The sequence below is a fragment of the Microcaecilia unicolor genome, chromosome 2 (assembly GCF_901765095.1).
Source record: "Microcaecilia unicolor chromosome 2, aMicUni1.1, whole genome shotgun sequence".
Taxonomy (NCBI): Eukaryota; Metazoa; Chordata; class Amphibia; order Gymnophiona; family Siphonopidae; genus Microcaecilia; species Microcaecilia unicolor.
This window is the reverse complement of record NC_044032.1, coordinates 1,843,945-1,862,068: the sequence shown is the minus strand read 5'-3', so window position 1 is coordinate 1,862,068 and position 18,124 is coordinate 1,843,945. Positions and strand designations below refer to the sequence as shown.

Genomic DNA, 18,124 nt, shown 5'->3' with positions numbered 1-18,124 from the left:
GGTACAATCAATGGTACTCAGCCATCTAGACTATTGCAACGCACTCTATGCTGGCTGCAAAGAGCAAATAATCAAGAAACTTCAGACAGCCCAAAACACAGCTGCTAGACTCATATTCGGTAAAACAAAATATGAAAGTGCCAAACCCCTTCGAGAAAAGCTACACTGGCTCCCACTTAAAGAACGCATCACGTTCAAAATATGTACCCTAGTTCACAAAATCATTCACGAAGATGCCCCAGACTACATATCAGACCTGATAGACTTACCACCCAGGAACGCTAAAAAATCATCCGGCACATTCCTCAATCTTCACTTCCCCAACTGTAAAGGTCTAAAATACAAACTAACGCATGCGTCAGTCTTTTCCTACTTGAGCACACAATTCTGGAACGCGCTGCCGCGCAACTTAAAAACGATCTATGAACTAACTAACTTCCGCAAACTACTGAAGACCCATCTCTTTAACAAGGCATACCACAAAGATCAACAAATGTGAACTCTTACACGTATATCCAGAATTGCCTTACGATATTTGCTTGTTATACTACTATCATGCTTTATCATTATCATGTTACCCAAGATCCTTATGCAATACTAAATGTCTATTTTCTTATATATTTCCACTATTCATGATGTACTGTGTTTATTTATTAGATCTGCCATCTCTGTTGCGCAGCGGAGCCATGGCCCTTTTATTTCCCTGGACAGAATTGTCTATCCCCTCTAGGTACTTAATCACCCCAACCTTGTATCTGCACATGACAGTGTTACCAGTCAAGGCAGTATAACCCTATATAATTAGAAAGAAACCCAGTATTTAGTAGGTAAAGAAATATAGTTTATTGACAGTGATATCTTACCCAAAGATAGTACAAGCAGTTCAAGCAGTCATATGGTAGAACAGCATCTCACGCCACGTCTGTCTACTACTACTACTACTACTACTACTACTTAACATTTCTAAAGCGCTACTAGGGTTATGCAGCGCTGTACAATTTAACATAAAAGGACAGGCCCTGCTCAAAGAGCTTAGGCTTCTCCTCTGTCTCTTCTTCTCTAATACCCCTCAGACTGCGTCTCTTATACTATTCTGGCCCTATTGATTCCAATGGCCACTAGCTTTCTCACCAGGGCTCTTGGCCCTTATCAGTTGATAAGAAATTACTTCACTTATTCTCCAGCTCTAACTATAAACAAAATATGCTCAGAGCACCTCTTGTGAGATGACTTCACAGGTCATTTTGCTCTTTTCAGCTCTCCTCAGCTCTCCCCCCCTCCCTTTAGGTATTCTCATCCTATGTACATCTAGCCCTTTATCAACTTATATTAGCTAAAACAATGTTCTCATGACTTCTCACAAGTGCCAGTCCCATGGATTGTTTACAAGAGCAGATCCCCCCCTTCCTTGCCAGCTCTCTGAGAACTCACTTCAGCTTAAGCTGCAGTGAGAAATATATTTTGTATAAGAGATGATTTTTGCTTTTTAAAGAGGCCTAGCTCTTAGCCTGAGCCATTGGCCTGTATTTCACTGAGAACAAGGGCTACTATATTTCTTCAAATGTAAGCCACATTGAGCCTGCAAAGAGGTGGGGAAATGGGGGATACAAATGCAATAAATAAAATAAATAAATTTCTAATGCTCAGGGCTGAGATATTTTTTATTTTTAGATTCCTACCAGCGTCAATAATGAAGCTGCACAACTCATTAGCATGTGAAAGCATTCAATGTTTAATAACAATAGCAAATGTGGTGATGTACGCACAATAAGACATAAGAAAAGGGTTCCAGAGTTTAATTGTTTTGGCAAGATATGCTGAGAGTCACTGCAAGGCCTTGCATTAACACAAATCAACCCTAGAGCTCTTCCAGTCACGGTGTAAGTTGATGCAGCTTGCTGATGAGGTTCTAGAAATTCCGGCATTAGTAGCCAACCGCAGAAAAGATTCTCCTGCTTCACTTGAAGTCTTCCTCTTGCTTCAAAACCTTAATTACAAACAGATAATAATTTCAGGCACTGCACCAGAGCATGAACTAGCAGGATCAGCAGACTGCCATAAGTACATAAGTATTGCCATACTGGGACAGACCAAAGGTCCATCAAGCCCAGTATCCTGTTTCCAACAGTGGCCAATCCAGGTCACAAATACCTAGCAAGATCCTGAAAACGTTCAGTACATTTTATGCTGCTTAGCCCAGAAATAAGCATTTTTCCTTTAGGAAGCCGTCCAAACCTTTTTAAAACTCTGCTAAGCCCCACACGGTCAGTGCTCATTTACATGAACTATACCAGCTAAAGCTTTGTACACTTCCAGTTCCTTCTGTGAAATATATAATTCACATTTAAGCACAAGAACATTTATAAGGTTTTTTTTTTGTACTTGCATTTACTGAATGTACAGAATCTTAGTAAGTTACAAGCTACATGTCATAACATACGTTCATGCACAAACAAAATACTGATAATTCAGGTGCATTTTCTTCAAGAACAGCTGCAAGAAACAACCAGCTCAATTCAACTTTCATTAAGAAGAAATACAGAGGGTTCTTATTTGAATTGTCCATAGATAATAACTTTAAATAATGCAGCAGAGCTGAGCAAAGCAACTTGGACCAGCAAAATCAGCAATGCTAGCCTGCAATGTTACAGATCTAACAGAGAGAATAGCTTAGCTTAGTTTTAATTGTTGGTATACCAGTTATTAGGCCTGTGACAAAATGCCTAGCCACCCACCTGGGGTTACTCGATGGCAACTTAGAGGGTCTATCCCCCAGCACAGCTCAGGTCCACTTGCTCCTGCCACTTGTGCTCTACCCTAGCACCCTCCTCCCATCAACTGGGTCACAATCGCCTCTGGGCGAGTCTTCCATGCTCAAATTATCACCAGTGATTTCTAGGTTACTGGGGCCACACTCCCAGTGGTCCCACAATTCTCAGAAAGCATTCACAGACCCAACACACAAACCACTAGGATTCGTTATCAGTCCAGACAGGTAGAACAAACAAACAATTGTGTTTATTCTCAGAACTTGGCACAGTGGACAAAAATGTGCAATTGCCAAACAATAACAGGTAACTGAAATATGAATCAATTATAATACTAACTAAACATTTGGATACTGGCTAAACAGTACCTGGGAAGATCAGGACATATAATTGTTCACAGAACCTTAGCAAAGAGATCTGTCTCTTTCTTCTTCCAAGCTAAGACTGAAGCAACAGTCAGCACTGCTGGGTAATTTCAAACTCCAGGTCAATCAGAGCCCAGTCAACAAGTTTTAAACATATACTGCTACTTGCTTCCTGCTTGTGTTAAAGAAAAGGAACACTCAGGGGGTCTTTTACTAAAGCTTAGCTCAAGTTATCTGCAGCTTGGCCCATAGGAATAAAACGGGCCCTGCTGCAGATAACTCGAGCTAAGCTTTAGTAAAAGATCCCCTCAGTTCCCTATAACAGCTTTAAGTATAAGCATTCATCATCTGCTGGCTAAATAGGAGAAATATTTTTCAGACATAATCAAAACAGGGAAATAACCAATATATTTCACAGGCTTAAAATACACTGTTTCTTCACAAGGCCACATTTGGATGTAGCAAAGTGGTTTAAGGCTACACAAGACAGAGGTTGCTTTTATAAGTCAAAACGTAGAAAGAAAGAAAATAGCACCGAATAATCCAGACTAGAGATTAAGGCTCTTATTTTAGAAACTATATTCATGTTGTGAACCTCTGAAAACCAGCATTTAGACATCTATACTGAATGGATTTTATAAATCCAGCATATGGACTTCCAAACTGCAGTATGCCTCTATGGCAAGATGTGTTTTGGTCAGGAATAGGAAGGCGGCAAAATATGATGTCCAACTCCGATTTCAGTAAAGAAGGGATGTCTGTGTCACAAAAGATGAATGTTGATATTTTGACTGGTACCCACTATGTCCAAGTTACAAAATGGTACTCCAAATAAGCAGCCCCCCCCCCCCCCTCCAAAATATGAAAGTTTCAAAAGATAGCAGGATCTGTGACAGCTTCAGGAACTATGGATTCATGGTACTAACATTTATTTTTTTAAATTAGTTTCTTCCATGTGGAGTGGAGGAGTAGCCTAATGGTTTGAGCAGCACGTTGAGAACTGAGGACCCTGATTCAAATCCCTTTTATGTTGTTTTTTTTAATTGTGAGTCCTTCAGGGGAATAAACTACCCACTCTTCAATAGCCTTCAGGCTTGCAGGGTATGCAAGGCACCTACAAGTCTAAAGGCCTCATTGAAGGGGCCACAAAAATTGTTGACTCCTCTCTTGTGGAAGGGCAGCTGCCAACAACACTAAAAAGAGCTGTGATGCACCCCCTATCAGATGCTACAGTATTTACATAGTTCAAATCCTGTCAGACAGAGAACAATCAGTTCTCTTTAACAACATCACATCATTACCTTGGGCACTGATCTGGTTGAGCTGCTTCGGCCGATTGGCACAAAATTCTATATTCATTCATTCATTTCAGTATTTATGTACTGTTTAGACCTAAGCGGTTTACAGTTTCATTGTACAGGTACTAGATCTGTCCCTAGTGGACTCACAGTCTAAGTAGTACATTGTACTACTACTGTGTCTGGGGAACAGAAGGTGAAGTGACTTGCCAAGGGTCAGATGGAGCTGCAGAAGGAAATGAACCTGGTTCCCCAGGATCTCAACCCACTACTGACCATCAGGCATCAGCGGGAATTGAACCCAGTTCCCCAGGTCCTCCACTCCAATGCTAATGATGTGCAATTACTCATACCCATTGAACCAGATCTACCCACAACTCTGTCGGCCTGCGTAACCGCAACTCAGGAATGGGCAAACAACAACAAACTTTGCCTGAGATTCTTTGGGTACCTAACACAAGTGGACAAACACCCTGACTTCAAAATACCTTTTGGAAAGTATGACTCCCCCCCCCCCCTAAAATTACAAGTCAGACATATTGGCATACTGCTGAACTCATCACTCACTATGATCCCACAAATTCAAACAACCATTAAAAATGGTCTCTACCACCAGCGGAAAGTATGAAATCTCTCAACATATATTGACAAGACGAGTTTGCCCACAGTGGTTGATGCCATGATAACATGACGACTAGACTTCTGTAATGCCCTGTACACTGGCCAAACCAAAAAGAGTTTGTATCTGCTCCAACTAATTCAGAATGATGCAGCATGACTGATAGAAGGTTGCAAGTGGCATGACCACATCATACCCTTCCTGCAAAAGCTACACTGACTACTAGTACCTTACAGGGCAAAATTTTAAGCTCTGTTTTTGATTTTCAAGGTCCTCAGACAAAATGGGCCAGAATACTTGAAGAATAAGTTAGCCCCTTACACACCTTTAAGATCTCTAAAATCCTTTCAAGGATCATCACTATCTGTACCCTCATCAAAAGAAATTGTATGATGTGATACCTGCCAGCGAGCCTTCTCAGGAGTAGCCCCCACACTCTGGAATTTACTCCCAGAAGGGCTACATCTAATTCAAGACTACCTCTACTTCAGGGAGCAGGTGAAAGCTTGGTTCTTTTCACAAGCCTTTAATACATGTAGAGACTGACTATGCACTCACTCCACACCTGCACATACTGTAACTTAGAAAAGTTCCTTGTTTAACAGTTATATTTGATAAATGTTGAACAGCTTATATGTCCTGATCTTCCCAGGTACTTTTTTAGGAAGTAAACAAATGTTTAGTTAGTGTTATAATTGATGCACATTTCATTTACCTGTTATTGCTTGCTAATTACACTTCTTTTGGTTCACTGTTCAGTTTTTTTAAAGAGAATAAACATAATTGTTTGTTTGCCCTGCCTGTCTAGGCTGATAAAGAATCCTGGTGGTTTGTGTGTTGGGTCTGTGAGTGCTTTCTGGGAACTGCGGGACCACTGGGAGTGTGGTCCCAGTGTCCTAGAAATCACTGGTGATAATTTGAGAGTGGAAGACTGGCCCAGAGGCGGTTGTGACCCAGCCAGTGGGAGGAGGCTGCTAGTGTAGAGTACAAGCAGCAGACTGGGCAGACTGGATGGACCATACAGGTCTTTATCTGCCGTCACTTACTATGTTACTATGTTACATGCAGGCAGACCTGAGCTGTGCTGGGGATAGACCCTCTAAGTGGCCGCAGGGTACCCTCAAGCGGGTGGCTAGGCGTTTCATGACAGTTGTGCATAACGTAGAGTATTCTGTAAGATATGTTCTACCATGATACCCTCATGGTCTCCCATCTGAATATCCCCTTGTATTTATGTGCTGTGTCACTAACTCAAACTGTCACAGAATAGTGCTTAGGATTTTCCCTGTCACTCACCCATAAAAGTGGCAACATTTTGCCTCCTAATCTGGTCCCTTTTTATACAGATAATACTTGGCCCTTTAGCTACTTAAATGGCCCAATAAGTTAGTAGAAACACACAAATAGGTGAGTTATGCTTTCACCACCAGGTGGCAAATGCATAACTCACTGTGAATATAGAGTCAATGGGAACCTTAGCTGGAAGCAAGTAAATGAAAAGGAAGAGATCAACTGGGATCAATGGTGCTTGTAAAAGGAAGGAGACTGGTCAGACTAGATGGCCTTTGTCATCATGTTCCTATTCTATGTAAATTGGTCCATCAGATAATGGATCAATCCTGCTTCTGACGTGAAATGATCTGTGAATAACCAGAACTCACTCACCTCACTTTGTCTTATCTTCCAGGTATCCATAGAGGAAGAAGCCCAAATGGATGGATGCGAACACAAGGGTGTAGATAATGAAACGGAAAATGCAGGAACTCCAGAAAGGCTCCAGCTCTTGGCCTAGAAATATTGGGTCTTTGTTACTAAGGGCTTCATTTCACATTGTGTCAAAGGTTTTGCATCAGTCTCAATACCTTAACCCAAAGTATCACCTACAGGTTCTTCAAAACCTCCGCTTCCCTGTGCTTGGCTCTACTCATCACCATATTGTTCTAAGTCTCTGTCTTCTTATTCATTGATATCATTAATCCACAAATATGTTGCTTATATGGGTCATCCTTACTGAACAATTTCCTACCTCTTTTCCCCAAATCACTTTTTAATTTAGCAATTTAAAGGCAATATTCTGTCTGTGTCTCAGGGGCGTAGCCAGACACCCAATTTTGGGTGGGCTTGAGCCCAGGGTGGGTGGGCAGAATAACTTTGCCCTGTCCCACAAGTGATTTGGTCTCTTCCTCTCTCGCCTGCATGCCATTTGGTCTCTCAAACATCCTCCCTCCCTCGCATGCAGCAACTAATACACACTGCTCATGTTGGCCCCACAGCCTTCCCTCTGATGCAACTTCCTGTTTCCACATAAGTGGGAATACATCAGAGGGAAGGCTGTGGGGCTGGGGCGAATAGTATGTATCGCTGCAGGCAAAGATCTGTTATTTACAAGGTATGCGGGAGGGACAGTTGTTGGGAGTTTTTGGCTGGTGAGGCTTAGGGATTCCTGTCCCTGCCAGCCACATCATAGGTGTGCAGCTTCTGGGTGGGCCTGAGCCCAAAGTGGGTGGGCCTGGGCCCATCCAGGCCCACCCTTGGCTATGCCACTGCTGTGTCTTAATTCAGCCTTAACTCTCCCATCTCTGTTACTGTCTCTGTCCTTTCCCCCCAACTTGTACACCTCCTGGATTAGCACTCTATTATTTATTTATTTTTATTGAATTATATGAACTGCCTCTTTAAAGAGATTCACCCAAGGCAGATTGCATCAGGTACAGTTTAACATAAAACATACAGTTTTCTTAATAGTAAAATGACCAAATATAAATACAATCAATGAGACAAATTTAAAAATGGCAAATTGAAACCTAGTATAGGAATAATATGAAACAGAATCAGAAATATATACATTTAACAGCACTTCATAACGATCATATAACAGAAATGTGATAAATGTGATTACAATACAATTCATATCATAATATACAGCATGGAAGAACTATCAACACAACAGATATGATAAGATGTCAACATAATATCAATAAAACACCTAATAGGCACATGTTCAATATTCAAATAACTACTACTACTTATCACTTCTATAGCGCTACTAATCGTACACAGCACTGTACACCAGGGGCGTATCTGGAATCCGGCGGTAGGGGGGGCCAGAGCCAGAGAAGGGGGGCACATTTTTGCCTCCCTTCCCCCCCCCCCCCGCCTCTCTCCACCCCCCTCCCCGCCGTCAACCCTCCCCCGCTGCTTAGTTTTGCTGGCGGGGGACCCCAACCCCCGCCAGCCGAGGTCTGACCCGCAGTCTTCATATTTCGTCTTCCTCCATGGCCATGCTACTACTACTACTACTACTATTTAGCATTTCTATAGCGCTACAAGGCATACGCAGCGCTGCACAAACATAGAAGAAAGACAGTCCCTGCTCAAAGAGCTTACAATCTAATAGTCTTCATATTTCGTCTTCCTCCGACTCCTCCGTGGCTATGCTGTAAGTAATGCTGCTGCTTCGTTGAATCCAGTTCGGAGTCTGACGTCGCAGCACGTTGTACGCGCATACAACACTGGATTCAACGAATCAGCAGCGTTACTTACAGCATGGCCACGGAGGAGTCGGAGGAAGACGAAATATGAAGACTGCGGGTCGAACCTCGGCTGGCGGGGGTTGGGGCCCCCCGCCAGCAAAAGTAAGCAGCGGGGGAGGGTTGACGGCGGGGAGGGGGGCCAGGGCGAAATCTGCGGGGGCCCAGGCCCCTGTGGCCCCACGCAGATACGCCCCTGCTGTACACTGGACACGAAGAGCCAGTACATGCTTGACAGAGCTTACTATCTAATTAGGACAGACAAACAGGACAAATAAGGGATATGGGATTTACTTAAGGTGGGAAGAATAAAATAGACATGGATACTGTACAAGTGAATAGGGGTTAGGAGTTAAAAGCAGCCTCAAAAAGGTGGGCTTTTAGCCTAGATTTGAAGATGGCCAAGCTGGAGCTTGACATACCGGCTCAGGAAGTCTATTCCAGGCATATGGTGCAGCAAGATAAAAGGAAGTCTGGAGTTGGTAGTGGAGGAGAAGGGTACAGATAAGAGAGACTTACCCGATAAATGGAGTTCCCAGGGAGGAGTGTAGGGAGAGATGAGAGTGGAGAGGTACCGAGGAGCTGCAGAGAGAATGCACTTGTAAGTCAACAAGGGGAGTTTGAACTCTATTGAGCTTATTTTCGAAAGAGATCGCCGGCCATCTGCCAACATAAATCGGGAGATGGCTGGCGATCTCCTCATCCCGGCCAAATCGGTATAATCGAAAGTAGAATTTGGCCGGCGCCAACTGCTTTTTCGTCGCGGAGCCAGCCAACCTTCAAGGGAGGGTACAGAAGGCGGGATGTGGGGCGGAGTGGGTGCGAGGCGGAGCGTGGTTTCGACACCCTATAATGGAAAAAAGATGGCCGGCTCGTACGAGCATTTCGCCAGCTGGACTTGGTCCATTTATTTTAGGTCCAAGTCACCAAAAAGTGCCCCAATTGACCAGATGACCACTGGAGGGAATCGGGCATCACCTCCCCTTACTCCCCCAGTGGTCCCCAACCCCCTCCCACCCCACCCCCCAAAAAAAAATTAAAACACATTTTTTTGCCAGCCTGTATGCCAGCCTCAAATGCCATACCCACCTCCCTGACAGCAGTATGCAGGTCCCTGGAGCAGTATTTAGTGGGTGCAGTGCACTTCAGGCAGGTGGACCCAGGCCCATCCCCCACTACCTGTTACACTTGTGGTTATATATGTTGAGCCCTCAAACCCCCCCCCCCCCAAAACCCACTGTACCCACATGTAGGTGCCCCCCTTCACCCCTTAGGGCTATGGTAGTGGTGTAGAGTTGTGGGGAGTGGGTTTTGGGGGGATTTGGGGGGCTCAGTACCCAAGGTAAGGATGCTATGCACCTGGAAGCTTTTTTTTTTTTTTAAGTGCCCCCTAGGGTGCCCGGTTCGTGTCCTGGCATGTCAGGGGGGCCAGTGCACTACAAATGCTGGCTCCTCCCACGACCAAATGAGTTGGATTTCGCCGGGTTTGAGATGGCTGAGCCCGGTTTCCATTATGGCTGAAAAACAAAGTCGGCCATCTCCTCTCAACCTGGCGATCGATTTAGCCGGCCCCCACCGCATTTTGAAAATACGGTTGGCTCCGCCCCTTTGCGGAGCCGGCCCCCGAACATAGCCGGCCATCTATTTGGCCGGCGCCATTCAATTATGCCCCTCTATGTGACCTAAGGAGAGAGGGCTAATTTGAGCATAGGAACACTCATGGAATATAAATTGTGTAACAGAATTTTGAACAAATTGAAAGGGAAAATGATGGTTTAACGAGAAACCTCTGAGAAGCAAGCAGTAATCTAAGTGTGAGGTGGTAGGAGTGTGGATATGGGTTTTGGCATTGTGTTCAGAAAGGAAGGATAAATTTTGGTGATACTATAGAGAAAGAAACAACAAGTTTTAGCTGTCTGTTGGATATGTGCAGAAAAAGAGAGAGAGGAGTCACAGATGACCCCCCAAGGTTACGAGTTGAAGAGACAAGGAGAATGAGAGTGTTATCCACAGAAACAGAGAATGGGGGAAGAGGGAAAGTGGGTTTAGATGGAAAAATAAGAAGCTCAGTCTTGGATACGTTCAGTTTCTGATGGCAGTGAGACATCCAGGCAGCAATGTCAGACAAGCAAGCTGAGCCTTGGGCGGATTCCTACTGAAATTTCTAGTGTGGAGAGGTAGATCTGGGAGTCATCAGCATAAAGGTAATACTGAAAACCATGGGAGGAGATTGGAGCACCAAGGGAAGAATTATAAATGGAGAAAAGACGAGGTCCCAAGACAGATGCCTGAGGTACACCAACTGATAGTGGGATAGAAGTGGAAGAGGAACCACCAGAGCATACACTAAAAGTGTAATGGAAGAGATAAGAAGAAAACCAAGACAGAACAGTGCCCCGAAATCCAAGTGAGGACAGTATATCAAGGAGCAAGTGGTGATCAACAGTGTCAAAAGAAGCAGATACATTGAGAAGAATGAGTAGAGGCTCTTTAATATGGCCAGAACAGGTCACTGGAGACTTTTGCAAGGACTATTTCATGTAACCCGGTGGGTTATATATTTTTTTCTTTTTACCTGGGGTCTGGGGGAGGCTCCAGGCTTCAAGTGATTGTTGGTGGCCAGTACTGCGGCTTCAGAAGCAGTTCTGGGCTTCCTACGTGGAACTGCGCTGTCTGCAGCTTGCCCCAATGCTTTGAGCATTGGATTTGGGGTTTTTTTTCAGTGGGCATCGCTCAGGCATGTTTGTGGGGAGATGCAGAATTTAATTGGAGTGAATATTACTAGTTTTATAGAAGTTTGACAGAGATTTATGATAAAAATCTGTAAATGTCTTTAAATTTGTGTTTAAATTTATAAAAATATGCACTGTATGTGTAGTTTGATGGCACCAATGATTGTAAGATATTTTGATCAGATTGTATTGAAATTTTATGGGGGGTTTTTTCTAGAAATATAACTTTTCTATTATTTTTTATGGAGAGTTATTTTCCAAAACGGAGATAGTGAAAAAAATGCTAATTAGGGTCCATGAAGCAAACTGTAGGAGTATTTACCTGAGATCTCACCTTTGCTGGTCTTGGCCTATACAGCCATTGCTACAGCCTATGGCCTGTAACCATCAGAAACCAGCATGGTTACAAAGGAAATTTCTGCTGAGCATACCAAGATGACTTCATCCAAGGACATATTCTGTGTTGCAAACTAGCCCAGTTATCTCCTGGGAAGATTGGAGGAGAGAGAGACATGGCTCCAGGAGTATGGGCAAACAAGCAAAAAAAAGGTGTATGGGATCAGACAGGGAGGTTTCCATGCCATAGATAACAGTTTCATGGCGACAACAAAGGCTTTCTTCATGACCATGAAGCTGGCTGGACATTATTACACCGTCTGTGATTGGTCCACAGGTATCATCTGACCCTTGGATACCAAAAGGTTGGACTGAAGAGGAGAAGGAGAAAAGAGAACACCAGAAGACTTGCAGGTGGATAGAAGGCTCGGAAAGAGCAAGAGACTGATTTCCCTAAACGCCAGTGAACTGCATACCTTGTAACAAACTCACAAGCATAGGTGCCCGGTATAAGAGGCTTGGGGAGACTATGAGAAGCATAATCGAACGTCGCCGGCCAAATAGATCGCCGGCGATCTATGTTGGCGGTGGCGCTACAGCTGGACGGAACCGTATTATCGAAAAAGGTGGCCGGCCATCTTTTTTTTTCGATAATACGGTTTAGCCCGGCCAAATGCCGTGGAGTTCGCCGGGTTTGAGATGGCCGGGTTTGTTTTTCAGCAATAATGGAAAGTTATGTTGGCCATCTCAAACCCCCGCCAAATTCAAGGCATTTGGCCATGGGAGGAGCCAGCATTTTTAGTGCACCGGCCCCCCTGACATGCCAGGACACCAACCAGCCACCCTAGGGGTCACTGCAGTTGACTTCAGAAAAGCTCCCACGTGCATAGCTCCCTTACTTCGGGAGCTGAGCATCCCAACCCCTCCCCCTCAAACCCACTACCCACAAATGTACTGCACCCACTAAAATTGCTCCAGGGACCTGTATACAGCCTCTAGGACTTATTGCTGCTGTATAACTTTGGCACACCAGTTCGCACCTGAAGACTAATCTCTCTGAAAAAGTCCTTTCTTGAAATAAGCACGTTTAATCACAGTTAACTGCAGATCAGAGGTTGTGCCCCACTGGCAAAGAGTCCCCTGGTACTAAGATTAGCAGTAGGTCAGAGCTGGCACAATGGTGTACAATGCCCTCTTTCAGCACCATTCAAGGTAAGAACTACGTTCTCTAACGTGGGTAACACAGGAAAGGGAACTAAAACTGGCTTACAAAAATGGCCACTACTGCATGGACTACAACAGGAAACAAAACAGGGCACACTCTGACCCAGTTAGCAGAGGGGAAAAGCACCATGGGAGTACAGCCCAATACCCTACACCCACCACAATGCATTGCTAATGTGACTCTGCAGGGCACCTAACAGAAAAGGTGTCACACTTACCCGAGAGCCACATCGCAACCAGGGAAAGGCTGTCGGAGGATACAACACATTCTGCTGTCATGGAGGTGGGTACGGCATTTGAGGCTGGCATACAGGCTGGCAAAAAAGGTTTTTAGTTTTATTTTTTTAGTTTGGAAGGGGGTTGGTGACCACTGGGGGAGTATGGGGAGGTCATACCCCATTCCCTCCAGTGGTCATCTGGTCAGTTGGGGCACCTTTTTGAGGCTTGGTCATGAAAATAAAACGACCAAGTAAAGCCGGCGAAATACTGCTTAACGCCGCTTTTTTTTTCCATTATCGGCGAAAGCCGGCCATCTGGTAGCCACGCCCATACCCACCCATGCCCCGCCTTCGCTAATCTACCGACACGCCCCCTTGAACTTTCGCCGGCGAAGCGACGGGAAAGCGGTGATGCTGTCAAAAATGCTGCTTTCAATTATACCGATTTCACCGCTTTTAAGAAATCGCTGGCCATCTCCCGATTTGTGTCGGAAGATGGCCGGCGATCACTTTCGATTATAAGCTGGCTGAACAGCCATCTTTACTTTCTGACAATCTGCAAGAAGGATTATAAGCTGGTATGCCTCCCCAGCCACAGCAGGATGGATCAGCTGTTTCTATAGAAATGCTAAATAGTAGTAGTAGTAGTAGTTCTCTGGGGGGTTTAAATAGCAGCAGGCTGCAGACAGTGAAAGCCATCTCTAGCCTTTTGTAACCAGTTGTAATTTGATTACCTGCTGGGAGAGCAGAGCAGGGGGGGTTGGCTGGACCGTGTCCTGGGTTGCCATGGGGATATTTAACTAGGCTGAATTCCTGCACATGAGCACTTCATACCAAAGAGACCTGCACTGACCCCTGAAATTTTAAAAGGGCTAAAAATAAGTTTTAAAAGTATTTGCATTAAATCTAATTGCAGAATTTAGGTGCTAGTAAGTGGGATTGGTATGCTATCTACTCAAATTTGCTCAAGCCATATGCAAATTAGTTTATTTTTGGGAAGTTCTCATTTGCATATTTATAGGTAAAAATTGTTGGAAATGTTTACAGCCTTAATGTTAGGGCATGGTTCTGATCAAAAATGTGAAATTTGATCCAAAAACGAAGGGTTTAGCTACTGTGTTTGACTAAAAATTCCCATTAGAGTGTCTGTATGTTAATCTGCATTCAAATAGAGCTCTCTGATTGGATGAGCAGCTCCTATTAGAAAATCTGCCCGGGAACAGAAAGGAGAGGAGAGAATCAATGGGTGGATGGGTGTGGATGGCTGGAGGGGGCAGGGGAGAGGAGAGAATCAATGAGTGGGTATGGATTGCTGGAGGGGGGCAGGGGAGCGAAGAGAATGGCTGAGTGGGTGTGGATGGCTGGAGGGGGGGCAGGGGAGACATTGATGGAGGAGAGGGAAGGGACAGAGAAGAAATGCTGGACATGGATGGAGGGGAGGAAAGAGTGAGGAAGGAGATGAGATGAGGGAAAAGGAAGAGAGAAAAACTGCAGATGGATGAAGAAAATAGGTAGAAGCTGGATCCACTGAACAGTCAAGTCTGCGGAGGACCCAGCTTTTACTTACGGATATAGGAGAAGAAATGAAGAAGAAAGGAGGAAAGTAAAGAAATAAATGGAAGAAAGCCCTAGAAACGGAGTTAAGAGGACAGATAGCAGCAGAATCGGATACTGGGCCAGCATGATCAGAAAAAAGAAAGTCACCAGACAACAAAGGTAGAAAAGATCATTTTATTTTCATTATAGTGTTTGGAATATGTCCACTTTGAGAATCAGGTGCTCAACATTAAAAGTTTATATTTATTTACTTATGTATTTATTTATTTATTTATTTATTTGTTGCATTTGTATCCCACATTTTCCCACCTCTTTGCAGGCTCAATGTGGCTTACAATACATCATGGATAGTGGAAATGAGAAGAGAATAGTCATTAGGTATTAGGTATATGGCATTTTATCCCACATTAAACATGAATTAGGATGTTTTGTGGCTCTACATGAGAATTGTGATATTATGAGGTTTCACACGTTTCAACATCCACATCATGTTGAACATTTTCTTGGTGATGGATGTTGCGAGGTCTTCAAGGGATAAGTATTTATCCAATGTAACTCCAAGGATTTTCAGATTGTTGGATACAGGAATTGTGATATCAGGAGTGGTGAGAGTAGTTGGATGGAATGTTGAATATTGGGAGGAGAGGATTAAGCATTGAGTTTTGTCTTTATTCAATTTCGTTTTGAAAGCGTTGGCATAGATAATGACATAATCATATGTCATTATCTATGTTTTGGTGATACTCTATTTTATAGCAAGTTATTTTGTATTTTGCTTGGCATTTTGCTTCAGAACTATATATATATATATATATGTAGTGAAGAGGAAGCTCCCACCTTAGGATCCCAGGTCCCTCTTTCACTCAGGGTGAGCTGGTTCTCAGTGTGCAGATTTTATGCAAAGTAGGCTACTACCCCTTTCTGCTCAGGGTGACCTGCTTCTCAAAAGGCAACATAGTTAGGTCTCACCAACAGGATATTTCTCATACAAATCTTTTATTCCCGCTTCCTGGGCACACCTCTTCCAGCTTAAAACACTTTTACAAGCTTAAACAGTTCTTCTAGCTTAAACATTTCTTCCTACTCAGTTCAATCTTCCAGCTTAAGCACCTGGACACCCAGTCCTTCCTTGTAACACACAGTTCTTATACCTGACACTCTAGGGCCTTCTTACCCCAGCCAGCTTCCTTACTTTGCACACAGTTCACCACCAGTCCAAAGGGCTCAGCCAGTACTTCTCATGGAGATATCCTCCTGCTTCAGCTACCAGCTCTCCTCTGCAGCGGCTAGCTCTCCTTTCTCCCTCACCACTCAGGTGGGGTATTAAGTGGTTAATGGCCAAACAGGACCCAGCCCATAACCTGCTGCACCTGTTTCCACCCCCAGGACTCTCCCCGGTCCTAGCGACCTCCAGCTATACATCCCCTTCCTGGCGCCCTTTAGTGACTCACCCAGCCCTTCTCCCTGGACATTTTAGGGGAACAGCGCCCTCTAGGGGCCTAACCAGGGTAGGACAGCCTCTTCCTTCTCACAATATATATATATATATATATATATATTTCTTTACTTAATAAATAATATATATTCCATTTGTGGCATTGTTCCTTTTTCCAGCACAACTAGCTAGTCATTGGGCTAAAAGAGGTACGCTTCCCCTAGACACGAGTCCAGAATAATTGCTATTTAGTAGTGTTCTGTCAGTTTTGTACCTCTGGATACCTATAAAACACCCTGTTTTCTGAAACCTTATTGGCTGGCAGAGGTCAGCTGGTGACTCAGAGACACAGTCTCCCTTGGCAACAGCTTGCCAGAAAGTGAAGGAGGGGCTGAAGACACTAAAGAGTGAAGATATGTGTGTGAAAGCTCTGATTGCATGACAGGATTGCTGAGACAGAAAGTATGTAAAAGTATTTTTTTAAGTGTTTGTATCACTGAATGCAGGTGAAGTGAGATGGAGAAATGTGTTGGATTCGAGCAGAGAAAGGAAGTTCTAAAACTGATTTTGTGTGTGTGTGGGTGTGTGTGTTAAGTATATGAAAGGAAATTTCTCTGCTAGTGTTTGAGCATTGAATCACTGAATGCAGGTGAAGTGAGCTGGAGGAGAAAGGGGTTGGATTTGAGAAGGAAAAAAGAACTAAAACTGATTTTTTTTGTTTGTATCCAGTTTAAAAGTTTCGCAGTTAAGATTGGAGTGGAGAGACCATGTGTATGATTGTGTAAAACAAGTTTATGCAAGCAAATTAATCCCAGTTAAGCTGCTAGGAAAACTGGTCTCCAGGCTTAAGGTTGGGCTGGAAGCATGTGTGTTCTGCTGGTGTACTAGGGTGGAAGATTGTATGATTTTTGGTGAGACCAAGTTGCTGTGGGCAGTGTGACTACAGGATCAAATGAAGAGTGCCCTTCCTTAGTTAGGGACCTAAGTAAAAGAATAGAAAAACTATTTAAGGTTACACAATTATTATTTATTTTGTTAGTTAGAAATCCACAGTTATCCCTGAATCCCAGCTAGCACTGTTCCTGCTGTTAGTCAGGGAGGAAGGTTTTTTTGTTGATTTTATTTAAAGTGTGAGGTAGTAGGTTCCTGAACTGGAAGAGAAGAACCTGAGCTCCAACGTACAAGCAAGGAGAAGAAAGGAGCTCCAAGAAAGACCAAAGATAAGTCTTCATTCCCATGCAATGCTAAAGAAAGGACACTGAAAGGTCACTGAGTTTAATCTGACTTACCTGTTCTACAAACTGAATCTAGGTATTCATACCTGAAAGACATAAATTAGTTCAGAAATAATAAATTTTTGAGACATACACTATAAAGGAAAGTTATAACTATAGAGTAAGAGAGAGCAAATAAGATACTTTGGTCAATACTTATCTGGTGATTTCACTGTTGTTCTTAAGCTATACTACTACACCTGTTAGGAAAATTTCTGTTATTAGTTTATGTTTAAATGTATGTTTATGCAATCAAAGAACCTAATGTGTTAACAACACCACATTTTTATACCCAAAATTGGGTTTAAATAAACAACTAGTAACTTGCACTTTGCATCTGTCTGGATACTGGGTCTTAAAATCCTTTTAGTTTTCTTTCTTCTCCATGGTCTAGGACTTTGGAGATGAGGTTAGTTTAATTGTCTCTGAGCTCAGAGGTGAACTGCAAGCTTGAGGTATTCGGCCATGGTAATAGTAGAACTTACAGGGCCTTCTGAGACAAGGAAGCTACAATTTTTGACATAGTCGTTAGGATTTTTGGCCTTTTGAACCCTCTAGGGGTTAACATTTTTGCAAGTTTTGTCCTGAAAATTGAAGTATTGAGTTTGAGCTATAACCTGAAAAATTTCTCAGCAAGTTCAAGTAAGGGTTCCGTTTCCAGAGTAATAAAGTTTGTTTTGAGTGTGGCCTTGTTTGCTAGGGTTTGGGGGTTCCCTGTCTTGATCAGCATTCACTGACTGCTGGAGAGGAACACAAAGATGGAGAGTC

General features: G+C 43.5%; 1 protein-coding gene across 1 annotated transcript in view; it reads right to left on the bottom strand.

The window, feature by feature from the left end:
• Positions 1-1,872: 1,872 nt before the first annotated feature.
• Positions 1,873-18,124, bottom strand: part of LOC115462750 (deleted in malignant brain tumors 1 protein-like) — a 128,890-nt gene continuing 112,638 nt past the window's right edge. The window contains exons 9-10 of the mRNA XM_030192732.1: positions 6,716-6,838; positions 1,873-1,987 (exon numbers count right to left, since the gene is read on the bottom strand). Of these exons, the coding sequence (XP_030048592.1) occupies positions 6,717-6,838 (122 nt within the window). The 3' untranslated portion in view covers positions 1,873-1,987; position 6,716. The remainder of the gene's footprint in view (positions 1,988-6,715; positions 6,839-18,124) is intronic.